The 13,464-nt window shown below is 28.7% G+C and overlaps 3 protein-coding genes across 6 annotated transcripts in view; 1 reads left to right on the forward strand and 2 right to left on the reverse strand.

Annotated features, from left to right (window-relative positions):
- The window catches only part of LOC106682989 (kelch domain-containing protein 1), a 35,883-nt gene that overhangs the window by 12,563 nt on the left and 9,856 nt on the right, over positions 1 to 13,464 (reverse strand). The window lies entirely within an intron of this gene.
- Positions 1,133 to 3,164, forward strand: LOC106682988 (5'-nucleotidase domain-containing protein 1). 2 transcript variants are annotated; one of them, XM_014424177.3, is made up of 2 exons: positions 1,133 to 1,934; positions 2,022 to 3,164. In XM_014424177.3, the coding sequence occupies exons 1-2, from the start codon at positions 1,562 to 1,564 to the stop codon at positions 2,804 to 2,806; spliced, it is 1,158 nt and encodes a 385-aa protein (XP_014279663.1). In that variant the 5' UTR covers positions 1,133 to 1,561; the 3' UTR covers positions 2,807 to 3,164. The 2 variants fall into 2 exon arrangements, with proteins under 2 accessions (XP_014279663.1, XP_014279662.1); XM_014424176.3 differs by having other exon boundaries at positions 1,138 to 1,477; positions 1,597 to 3,159.
- Rho1 (ras-like GTP-binding protein Rho1) lies at positions 7,804 to 9,464 on the reverse strand. Its single transcript, XM_014424184.3, has one exon. It carries the CDS (start codon positions 9,386 to 9,388, stop codon positions 8,807 to 8,809), a length of 582 nt encoding a protein of 193 aa, XP_014279670.1. The 5' UTR covers positions 9,389 to 9,464; the 3' UTR covers positions 7,804 to 8,806.

Here is a 13,464-nt window from a genome sequence, read left to right on the forward strand (position 1 = left end):
TATATATAATATACCAGATATATTAATAGACAAGATATTAGATGATCTTGTCAGTTTGTTGCCTCTACGAGCTGAGATGAAATGTTGGTTAATATTAAATAGTTTTTCCAACTATTTTGTACTTTTATTGACCGCCACCCAGATTATCTTCCTAGAATTTACTTCGCATGTGGTCAACTTTTTTTTTTGTCTGTGACCCCATTCTTGGTTATTTCTGACATACGGTGAGGGAGGGAGGGCGTAGGGTTTGTCTAGAGGTAACCAACTTTTTTTAACTATCGTTAAGTTTTCATTTCGTGGGATTGCCACATAAATAATAGTCAACCCCACAGGCCGGATTCGAGCCGACGCTGCTCCAAACATTAGGTAGTCACTTAACTTCCTTTGCTACAGACGGTCCAGTATAAAACTATTTAAGTAAAATTCACTAGTTTTTTATTTCACTCTGTCTTCAATAGATCTCTTCTCCTACGTAAACTTATTTTCCTTTTCGTAAGGGCCTATAGCTATAGTACTATAACTAGCTAGTTCCTGTAGGACTTGTCATCCACTTCACGACCTGAGGTTGGTTCTCTACGGAGTGAAGTTCCCATCCTCTCTCCTAGCCAGCAACACCTGACCTGTATTAACAAGCACTGTCGAGGCCTTCTGATGTAGAGTACCTCTCATCTTCAATACGAATCCGAACTAGTCAATAATACAAACCACTTCGACAAGCTGATAACAAATAAATAAAATTCTTATTTGAAATAAGTTTTTTTTTTTTCCGGCCAAGACTCCCATTGGAGTCCTCTATACTGCCTAACCATGGTTGGGGACAAAGTTTTTCATGATGACTTTTTTCCATCGCCACTCAATGAAAAAAATCAAGGTCCCGGGCCGGATTCGAACCAGCACCGCCATTAGACATCAAATTGGCAAGACTGTCTTAATCATTGAGCTACGGGCGGCCCTTTAAATAAGTATATTTCTTTTTTTCCTGCTGATATCACGTATTTTTCACCTTAGCGGGTATCAAGGATTTCGAGTAATATGGCTTTACATTATATGTAGGTGTACTAGTGTGGTGCCAATAGTTACACCATGTTAGTGGCTTAAACTTTTGCAGCTATAACGGAAACTGTACGGTAGTTCTCTGACAAGGATAAATGTGATAATTAACGCGACAGTTGCTTCACTGACATTACTTGTATTATCAACTATCAAGCCAGAGCTAGTGCGACAATACAATCATGACTATAGCAGTCATACAGTTACATCTATGATATCTCCAATAGCGGTAAAGTGAGGGTATTTTCAAGGTTGGGTATTCTGAGCGGGTATTTTTGGTTGGGAGAATCGGCAGCACTGCTTATTCAATAGATATAAAAAATGATTTGATTCTCACGGTTCTTACGACTAAATTAAAATATAATAATGAATTAAATGATTTGACGTTACATTTTCATAAACCGAAGAAGTTGGCTATGTAACAAATGTATGTATTTATTAACTTTGTGGATTGAGGTTCTAACATTTCATTACACTTAGTAGATTTAGATATGTTGATAAGTGAATTTCTATGCTGAACTCAGGTGTAAATCGTTTGTTTTTTAGGTTTAACAGAATAAACTTTAACATGGTTTCTACACTAAAACTGACAGATTATGATGTTATTGGTTTGGATTTAGATAACACTCTTCTGCATTACAATTTGACTAATTTTATTAACCTGCAATATAACTTTATGTCTACTTATTTGACTGACAAGAAAGGTTATAACAAAACTGTTTTTCCAGATAAACTAACAGAAAATAATATTGATTTCATTCAAAGAGGATTGTTTTTGGACTTTAAAAGAGGTAATTTGCTACATTTAAGAAATGATGGTTTCATTCTTAAAGCAACTCATGGGTCCAGGAAAATGGAGGATTCCTTAATAGAAAAAATATATGGTAAAGAGCGAAAGTGGGCTGTCACTAACAATTTGTTGAACAATCTTCTTTCAATGTGGGATAATAGTGATACAAGGTCATTTTTAGATTACACAGACAGCATTACGAGTTTATTATTTGCCCAAGCAGTTGATGCTGTTGATCTGCAAGGTCACCCAGAAGAGTATGTAGTTTGGCCTGATGTACTGGAAGCATTGGTACAAATGTATCAAGAAGACAGTAGTTTCATTCAAGCAATAGCTATAAATTTACTTGACTATATGAAACCTTGTGATGAGGATGTACGAAACTGGTTACAAAATTTGAAGAAATGTTCAAAATTAATTTTAATAACTGGTTCTGACATAGAAGTTGCTAAAATCTCATTACCATTATGTCTTGGTGAGAATTACAGCGAATTTTTTGATATTATAATTTACAATGCAAAGAAGCCTGGCTTTTTTAATCTATCAAGGCCTTTTCTAACCACTGACAATGAACAGGTGCATGATATCGTCTTAGGAAAACATTTTAAACAGGGAAATTGGTCTGAATTATTCAAAATGTTTGCAGCACTTTTAAAAAAAAGTCCTAAATGTTTGTACATTGGTGATAACCCGCTTCAAGATGTTTTTACTCCTGCAACAATTCCTGAAAAAATAGATGTCATAGCACTGATAGAAGAAGTTGCAGCTGAGGGTTTATATCCTGGATATCCTCAACATCCACATTCCAAGTACATATCATCCAAATTTTGGGAGTCTTTTCTGTATTCCGACCAAATATTAACTTTCTATGGAGGTATTATCAAAACTAAAGCAAAACTTATCATACCATCTTTAAAAGTATTAGCAGAAAAGCCACTTGATTATGAACACAAGAGTATTTTGTAGGAAAAATATTCTAGTTATTCACACTTAATTGTGATTACATTCTTCTTTATCAGATATTTTTAATTCTAATACAGATTATTTTTGTTCAAATTAATAAGTTAAATAATGTTTTTAAAAATTAAATAACTGCAATAAAAAATATGTTGTTTTCAAGAAGAATAAATTATTTCCATTTAACTCAACCAATTAAAAGCATAACCAGTTTTAATGATATAAATCAATGATTTTTTTTCTTTAATTTTTTTAATGTATATACCATCATACAATCATCTATTAGGGTTACTGTATATTGTTGTTGGTGTATTATTACTTTACATATTTATTTAGCATAAAAAACTGTTGTTTCTGTTAAATTTGTTACTATAAATATTGATGTATTATTATCATGTATGCTCAACATTATAACTTATCTTTTACAAGGTGTTTTATTTAATCTCATAAAAACATTTTGAAAAATAATAGTGAAAGTTTCTCTGCTATCATTGATGATTTCCTACATATAATCTCATTCAAGGACAGAAACTTTTAACTGAGTTATATAATTATTAATTTAATAAATTATAACTGATTTATAAAAAGTGATGGTAGTTATATGAAACTACTTATTTGTGGTTTTCACTGATTGCACTCCCAACCATCTTATATATATTCACTTAATTCAAAAATAACTTTTTTCACCCAACTGTTCATTTATCTCCCCACTTGATGACGTTAAGCCATGGTTCTCGTGATTTTTTTTTTTTTTTTTTCATGTAATTATTTTGCCATAAGAAATTGGTATTTTTCTTAATTATTTATTTTCAAGAAAAACCCTTCATCAAAATAAAAATAGTACAAAATATTACTATTTGAGTTTAATTTGACCGCACCCGGACCATATTCCATTTATTAATACACACGGTCAATCAGCAATCTCCCAGCAAAACCTTTCATCCTTTTCTTATATATTATGGACGATGTTTTGATCAAACTGTCATTTTAATTATATTTGATGTTTTATATCATCCTCATTTTAAAGAATTTGACTCAGTAGTAAAATGTTATAAAATCAATATTCAAATTTTATTGTAGATTATCCATCTACGTGTCTGCAACTAAGATATTGGACTGTTACTAACATGGAGAGTCTATAATAAAATTTGACTAATGATAATATAGCATTTTTTAATTGGGGAAATTCCTGAAATTGAGGTGGGTATATGACATCAAATAATGAAGATAGATAGATTGTCTAAAATTCAACTCAAGAGGCGAACAAGCAAATACCCAGGAAAGCTGGGTCGATTGGCGATAGAAAACCTGACAGATGCTGAATGTGGTTCAGAGTGGTCCTGATGCAGATAAGGTACAACCTTATCACTTAGGTATGTAACCGAATACTGGGCTGCCCTACAGATTAACCTTAACCTTGTACCCAAAATTATACTGTTACAAGAATCCCATCACAAGTTGTAAAAATTATTAATGAAGAGTCACCTATTGGCAGCAGTGGCATAAATGTACCCAGTCATACTCCACTGCTGCTGAAAACCCCATAGGACCTGAAGGTTGGATAAGGGGCAAAAAAAAAAAAAAGTTTTTTGAAATGTAACCATATACATATATTAATAAAGGAAATAAAAAGTATTAAGAGATTTCCTTGAAAACAAATAAAATTATGTACTCTTTTTCAAAGTTTGATTAATGAAGATTATTGGTATTTTCATTACTTATCAAATTAACCTGAGTTTTATAGAATTAAAGGATTCTTCTACCTCAGTAAAGATAATAAAATTTACAGTACTATCTTTGGAATATATCCTATTCTAAATAAAATCATAACTTTTTCGTTAGATGTGCCACTATTCAAGAAAAACAGAGATGTGTCAGATATTTCAAATGGTTGACCATTTAAAGGTAAGACATGAGCCTAGTTTTCTACAGTAGCTTAGCATTGTAAAATTAAAATAACTATTCTTCAAAAATCTGTTATGCTGTTGCTCCCAATGTACCTTTGTCTAGATTGAAAAACTGCTTTAATAAAATCATAACAAAAACCGATTCCTCCATCAAGTTTTATTTTTTACACAGTTTTAGTTAAAATAAAATATGTTACATATAACATACTAAATAGGGAACATGAATGTTTGTTTCAATCTATAAATAAGGTAAACAAACAGTTCCGAAAGGGTAGTTCTTAGATTTTAATCGGGTAATCACAGAAAACCCTGTCCCTATTGGTTGGGATATTCTATTAAAATAATGTAGGATATTTTTTTTCTCTTCATTGGTGATTATAAAACAAATAAAATTGTAATTAATTGTACAGTTTTAACAACAGGGTCTTTCCTTCTTACTCAACATGATATGTTCTTATTTAAACTTTTTTATTAAAGCTCCTCTCCTTAATTTTCAAGTTAAAACCTATAATAATAAATTTTCTGATAACAAGAGTTAAAAATGGGTACAATGCAGACTATAAAGTTTCTGCAAGGCAAGGTTGGATGCAAGGGTTTTATTTAATAAGTTGAAGATTTATTAATGATAAGTCAATTTGCAGGAAAATCTCTCTTGAACAGGATGCACACTAAGATGGCTCCTCTCTCCACTAAAATAGTATGTAATAAATACAGAACCTGTCTGCTACACCCCAACTATTCTGTATCTATTCCATACATTTTTATATTTTAAAAAGGATCGGAGTGGAACAGCCGTACATGATACACTATTATCTAAACATTAATAATAGAAAGCCTGTGAAGAAACAAATAAGAGAAAACCTCATTCAAATTAACAAGTTTGAAGTTAAGATTTAAGCCTTCACAGTATCTAATTGTAATGATATTAACACATACCCTGGTCCTCAAGTTAGAATTTCCTCTGCACACAATATTATATAGTTTAATAATTCATTTAGATTTGATATCATTTTAGCCTTCTGAGCTAAATATAAAGCCATTATATAAGTTTCATTTTGGTAGCTCAAAGCTATAAAATCTATGCTTCATTAGTGATTAAATAAATCAATCATATCTTTTTTTTTTTTTTAATTAAGTAGATATTATTTTTAAAAACATATTAGGGTTGATACAAATTGTTAAACATACAAAAATAACAAATGTAACAACTTGTTGCTATTTTCGTTGATTTAAAAATTTGTTAAAAAAACAAAATAATGAACTAGATACTAAATTTTCAACAACTTAGTAAATAATAAAAAAATGCTCAGTAATCAAACTTATGACAGCATGTATAAGATAAGGAATGATTTCTTTAAAAAAACACAAATTTAGCATGTTATAACATTAAATTTTGTTTAACAATAATTTTTTCCTGTTTGAAAGGTTCTAAAAACAGGTAAATGCTACATTAATTTCCAAATACTAAATATGACTAAACAGGGCTGATTAAAAAATCATAAAAAAGAAAAAATAAATCCTGAAAAGGTGCCAATGTTAAACACTACAACACATGCCAAAAAAAATAATCTTGTGACATTAGTTATTAAGGTTATTTATTCATTTTTAAAATCTACTTCTTTGAAACTTTAAAAATAATAATAAACTAATATCAAATTAAATTGATACTCTTAATTTAATCTTTGAAACACCTAGATAACACGGTATGATGAAATATTTTTAAATCAAATTAGAAAAAGTAATATTAAGGTTCTACCAATTGCCTTCACTTCTTTTATTGTCGAATGTAAAATAAAAAAAAATACACACGTTATCAGAGTTCAATGAAAAACAGAAATATTTGTAACAAAAAATATTAAATTGTTAAAATGCTTAGTGGACAAGAGAGTTTCAGCGTCACAAGCTAAACAATCTCTGTATATTTAGGTTTTGACCTTGTATATTCAAAGGTTCTACAAATATAAAACATTTATATAAATAAATCAAAAATTAACAAGAACATAATAAATTTTCAAAGATGTAACAATCAGTTTATGCATAACAGTCAAATTATAAAAGTAAGCCTTCAAATACCATAAAACTTTCTGGTTGCTACAATAAGCCATCATGGGAAATTATACTTGAATAAATAACATAATGATTGTCAATCATTGGTATAACATTCAACCAGAAAGAAAGCCAACCTACAGTCCTTTGTTTCTAAATATCAAAGGGTGTTTTATAAAAGCTGATTAATTCAGATAATTAATATAAAACCACTGACATCAAAACAAAGAAAAAAATTAAATATGTACTCAGAGCATTAATTTATTAATGTGGCTAATTCAAAGCTGTCAAATATTAATTTTGACTGAAAATATTTCTTTTAATTACCTTAAATAATGCATGGTCATAATTTTAATAGTTGGATTGGATATATTATAAGAAGAAATAGTAAATAATTAGCAAAGAAAGGCTGTCTGTTATAAAATATGTTAATATTGATGTCATTCTCATATTTGATTCTGAATGAGTCATAGCTTTACAACATCCTGGTATGACTTAATCATATCACTCACTCTTTTCCAGCTAGATTGGAGTCTATTGTTCAGATATCAACAAAAGATTGTGATCCATTGATAATTTTTATCATAAATCAATAACTTGAAGTCAAATTGATGGTACATTAAATGAGAAACCAATCATTCTACTTAATCTAAAATGATATTACATAAAAGACTAAATAAAATAACTGATGCAAAAGAATATTATTTTTCAATAACTTTATAATACCATAGTTGATTAACAATAACATATAGAAACAAAACATTTAAAAAAATATATTTAAAAGTAATAAGTAAGAAAATAATAAACACCATATAAAAGTTTAAAATATTTTCTTTCAAAATTTTTAGTTGATTCATCAATTTTAGAAATGAGAAATATATATATATATATCCAACTATAAAAACTATATTTGTCACAAAACTGCCATAAACAAGTTAAGGTTAGGAATGACTAGGTTTTTTGTTTTTTAATTAAGTTTAACTTTAAGTAATTCAAAATGAACTTTTTAAGATGTAGACAAAAAATAATTAGGAAACAAAAATTAATAACACATTAGTTTATTTATCGTTTATTGTTCTGTAAAGATTGAGTTTCACAAAGCGATAATGTTTATAACATAAAATACTCTGTAAACAAGAATAATGTTTGTGCGAATAAATCCCCAAAAGTATTTGCACTATAATAGCATATAAATGAAATAAAAATCTTATTTAAGAATATATAGTTATATTTATATAGAATAATAATAAATACTCAAAAACATTAAATTCTATTCTCTAGCAATAATCTTTATAGTTACCTACATGACTGTAAACTATTACTAACATACAAAATGAAAACATAGCATGAAAAGGGACTAAAAAGAGATTTGTTAAGAAAAAAAATAAAATAAAAGTAATAAGCATATAATCTAAATAAATCAATAATATATCAAAACGTGCTACATAATATTCATATAAACATATAATAAAGTAACTTCTTAATAAGACAATAATAAAGGTTCTCTAGAAAACCGTAAAAAGGTTCACTTATATCACTTAAGACAAATTTTGAAGCCCAACAAGGAAGTTGTCGAAAATATCTCATATAGTTATAGATCATGTATACATCAAATAATTATATATCGTAAATTTTTCTCTATATTTTAAACAATTCCCTACCATCATCAAAATATAGATTTATAAGTATTTTTAAGTCTATATAACATTCAAGTAATAAAAAGAATTAAATAAATATAAAACAGAGCCATTTATGGGTTAAATGTGATTGGACTCGATAACAAACTTCTACTAGCTAGTAGATAATATACAATAACTTCCAGAAGTTTTGATTGTTATAATACAATGTTTGTACATTCCTCACAAATGTATTTTTAATATAAATGATGGTAAGCACTTGCCTTATGTAGAGATGAAGGGCAGCCTAAAACTAATAAAGTTTTTCGATGTTAAAACTGCCTGTCTTGTACATACCATTAAATATGGTGGAGCCAGTAAACAAAACCTGAATTTCGGTTGAAACTAATTCTTCAGCTTCATTATAAGAACTTGCACCCTCAAAGAAGCTTACATTTGCGGTTCCTCTTCTTCTTTTTGACCTGAAGAGCAGCTCTGGTAGCTGTCTCAAACACTTGTCTAACCCCATCTTTTGTTTTGGCAGAACATTCAAGATAGTCGAAGGCATTAATTTTATCAGCCATAGCTCGACCTTCTTCTGGTTTAACTGGCTCTTGCTTCATTTTTGCCAACTCTTTAATGGTGTTTGGATCATTTCTCAAATCTTTTTTATTTCCTACAAGAATAATAGGTACGTTTGGACAAAAATGTTTTACTTCAGGAGTCCATTTTTCAGGTATGTTTTCTAATGAATCTGGTGAATCAATAGAAAAACTCATTAAAATAACATCGGTATCAGGATAAGAAAGTGGTCTTAGCCGATCGTAGTCTTCTTGACCAGCAGTATCCCACAATGCTAGTTCCACTTGCTTTCCATCAACTTCGATATCAGCAACGTAATTCTCGAACACAGTAGGCACATATACTTCTGGAAATTGATCTTTACTAAATACTATCAACAAACAAGTCTTCCCGCAAGCACCATCGCCAACTATAACTAATTTTTTACGTATAGCAGCCATCACAAAACAATAACCACTTAGAACAACTCCCAACAGCACAAAGTGGACATTCCTAGCCCAAGAAGCAGCTGTTACCAGTGCCTTTAATATAATAAAGTTTGACGTTTTAGGTGGCACTCGCCATTTCCCGCTCTAGTTTAAATGTCAAAATAAAATAATTATTTCGGGGAACAGCTTCTTCAGATAATTCTTTAATGTTTTATCATTTTATTTTTAGTCTCTCTATTAACATTGCTGCATGTGAATAATAAACTACAAAATGCTATTGCTAAAAACAAAAATAATCGTTTATTATGAATTTTTGTATTTCCAAAGACAATATTTTAGTTTTTTTTTTAAAAAAAATGATCATTGTTGTTTAAATTGAACGTCTGCTCTAAAAATTTCTGAATAGTTAAGAATCATCCAAATTACGGAATCTTTTTCCAAAATGAAACATAATATTTTTTCCGATCTCAATTGTCACTTTATTTATATTTATATTTTTACAATAAAAATTTAAAACTGCTGGATACTAAAAATTTTAAAATTAATTTAAATAATAAAATAAATATTTGTAGCTTAATGATAAAGAATTAACTAATTCAGTTTAGCCAACTGGAGAAAATTATTGTAGGTGGATATCAAATTTAAAAATGGCTCAATTTCTATGAACTTCTACTTATGCAAGCCCAAGGCTGTTAGTTTCCTGAGGTATTAACCATTTTCTCATCCATTAAAGATATGAAAAAGCAATCTTTTGTTTAATATGTTTCAATTTTAAGTTTTAACTAATTAATTTTAATTAATAGGTGGACTGAACAAGAGTACATGTTTTTTTTTTTTTTCAAATTTACTATGGAAATATTCAACATATACCCTTGCACATCTGCAAATCAAATGGATTTTTAATGGTGTTACAGCTTGATAAAATACCATTGAGGTTGGGAAGGAATCATTTTGATCCTATAATACGATAAAAGATATCTTATAAGTGAATTTGATATATATTGATAAATATATGGAATTTTGAAAAAATGTAACATGTACCCTTGTTTGGGCCACCTATTCAAATGCTGCTTGACTGATTCATCTGTAGTTTGAATATTTATTTTAAATATATTAATTCAGTGCAAATAAATTATCCTGGTACTATGGGTGTTTGCTACAATGATTGTTTTTGGTCTTTAATTAAAACAAGAAAAAAAATTTTTAATGTTTAGTATATCAAAATTATGATAACTTGTATGGATCCAATCCACACTTAAAAATAATTATTAATACTAAATTATTTATTCATTATCAAATATACCAAACACATTAGTTACATATTATAAATATATAATATTAACTATGTCAAAATAATAAATATTCATTCTTATAATCTGTGAAAAGCTACTGCTTATTATTCTGCTCAAACCTCTATATCTTTCTTATATTTCTAAATATTAGCAATATAATAAGGATGGCACATATGCAAAATAAATTTTTTTTCTAAATGGTTATTTATAATTACTTCATTATATTTATTATTTATTGCAAATTATTATTTCGTTTTCAAATATAATTTTACCATGATCAATTATTATTCCATACATATCCTTTTCTATTGCCCTAATTCATTTTGGGATCATTCTGATCAAAGAGCAGATGTCGGCTAGTAACCACATTATATATTTTCAAGATTTTGGTTTATAACAGTCAATCTGTCGAAATTGTTTGCTTATATAATAAGGGGTAGAATCATTTTTCAATAATAAAGTACAAAAACTCCTTTAAAATAATTCATCATTAAGATATTTCAAGTGCATTCCTTGCAACGTTTTATGCTTCACAAAAATACCTTTTTAAATGTTATTTTTTGGATTGCTTGATATTTATTTTATATATTTTTAGATCAGGATGAAGGCAATAAGTGTGTTTTGTGTTACTGGTTTTTAGAAACATATTTCTTGTATTACTATTGTTTTTTATTTGCTTGACAACTTATCTCTGAGTCGACCTCCATAATTGTCTTTTGACAACCATTTCTGTTTAGAATAATCATTTAACAATATTCACATCTAGTAGGTTTCTCTCATTTTAAGAAACAACATTTCTCAACACACCATACAGCTTAGATCCACTAAGCTGTCACTTTTCATGTATTATCATGTCAGTATTCATGTATTTTGCCCTCATTCGTCCTTGCCAATTGCTCAGACCATCTGAATAGCATTAATAATAACAACAAACTGTTTCTATATAACAATAAACTTCCATTATAATAAACAGTTTCTATAGTTATTACATACAATTCCAGATATGTCCTTCTTAACCACTCCTGCTCATCTTTTATTATTCCTTGATGTATTTAAATGTAGTATCTACTTTATTTAATTATCAATAATGGGAGCAATATGGTCAATTTACTTGACTTAATGAAAGTCAAGGCAAACCTCAACAATCTGGTGACACAAAAGGAATGGTTGTTAGGTAGTTTTGAGCAATAAACAGCTCTTTATGTTAGGGATGGGCAGGTCAAGATTTTTAATATTGGGCCTTCATATCTTAAAAAATCAGCTAACTACTGAGACAAACAAAACCGCAATTCTACTTCATGATTTTGATTTGATTTATTTGTTCTTAATTTCAGAGGTATTAGGTTTAAATTTCAGCAACTCTCATGAGTGAAGCATTTTTTAAAAACTATTTTCATAATTTGAAGTTAAGTTCTTAAATTTCCCAATTTTATGGATTTTCAAATTAGTGTGGGGGACAACACCCTTCCTAATCCCTCTCATGTAGATGTTCCTGGCCTGAGCCCTCGCTTGATAATTTAAATTGTTACTTTATTGTCACTGTTTGCATTTATTTGGACTCTTCACCCCCCTGGAAGACAACTGAACTATTTTAAATAAGAATTTAGCGATAAGTTGAAATTGATGAAGATCAGAAAAGATTTTGAGAAAAATTCTGTTTTCTAGGGATAACTTGAGTGAATTAAAACTGACATAGCTCTGTTCTATTTATTTGTATACAGGTCCTACATAATGTTTGGTTAATATTCATAGAAATTATTTAATAAATTTTTACCTAAGATCATCCTTTAGGACCTTTAAGAATTTTTATTGTTTCATTATTCATGTTTGTATTTCTTTTTTTTTTTAATTACAGGAATTATGTTCCCCTCACCAATATTTTCATATTTTGTGTAAGAAGTTATCTCCCGAGTAACTGTTTTGTGATAAAATAGGTGTGATTTAACAATTAGTATTGTTAATTTGTTTAAATATATAATAAGATAAAAAGATAAAGGGTATGGTAGAACTTTAATTTTCATATCATGTAATGTTACTTGTTTGTTAGTAAATTTTAATGAAAATATTGTCTCCACTGACCACTGAAATATTACGAAAAGAGAATGAGGCAAAAAATTAAATTAAAAAAAAAATTAATTAATTCATAAAAAGGTTTTTATGAATAAGAGACTTCATTTGATAAATGATTTCCAATGAATGAATGAATTTACATGGTAAATTCATTATACACATTTTGGATAGAGGTTGAACATATTTTTAAAATATTTTTGAGTTTTTGTTGTGTATCAGGTGGGTTTTAAGATGAAAAGAAATCCTGATGGAGTTAACGTCTACAAGACCAAGATTGTGGCAGTGCGGTGTATATTTCAGAAAGTATAGATTACGATTTGGACTATAGCCCGGTAATTAGGTGGGAGTCATTAAAATAATTTTTATATTATCAGTCTAAAGAAAGTATAAACAAAGATTCCATGATATAAAATTGGTAAACCTAATTTCTGAACTCTGTCTACCCTTGTGTAAGGAGCCACTACCTGCTATTTCTGCTGATGCACGATGGGCATCCTCGATTTCATGGCAGATTGTATTATTCATGACTGAGTGTTAAAAAAACAAATTTCAAGTGTTTTTCAATGTCATACTCCAAAAATTGTACCAATTCTAGATTTTAACCTTTATTACAATTTTTTTAAAACATTATTTATGGTTAATATATATTTTATTACTATAATAATCATGATTTTTTTCCTCAGTGAATTACAAGATCAGCTGCTTACATTTGGAATTTGGATTGGA

This window comes from Halyomorpha halys, unplaced genomic scaffold (assembly GCF_000696795.3).
Source record: "Halyomorpha halys isolate HHAL.00 unplaced genomic scaffold, Hhal_1.1 Scaffold456.1, whole genome shotgun sequence".
NCBI classification, from domain to species: Eukaryota; Metazoa; Arthropoda; class Insecta; order Hemiptera; family Pentatomidae; genus Halyomorpha; species Halyomorpha halys.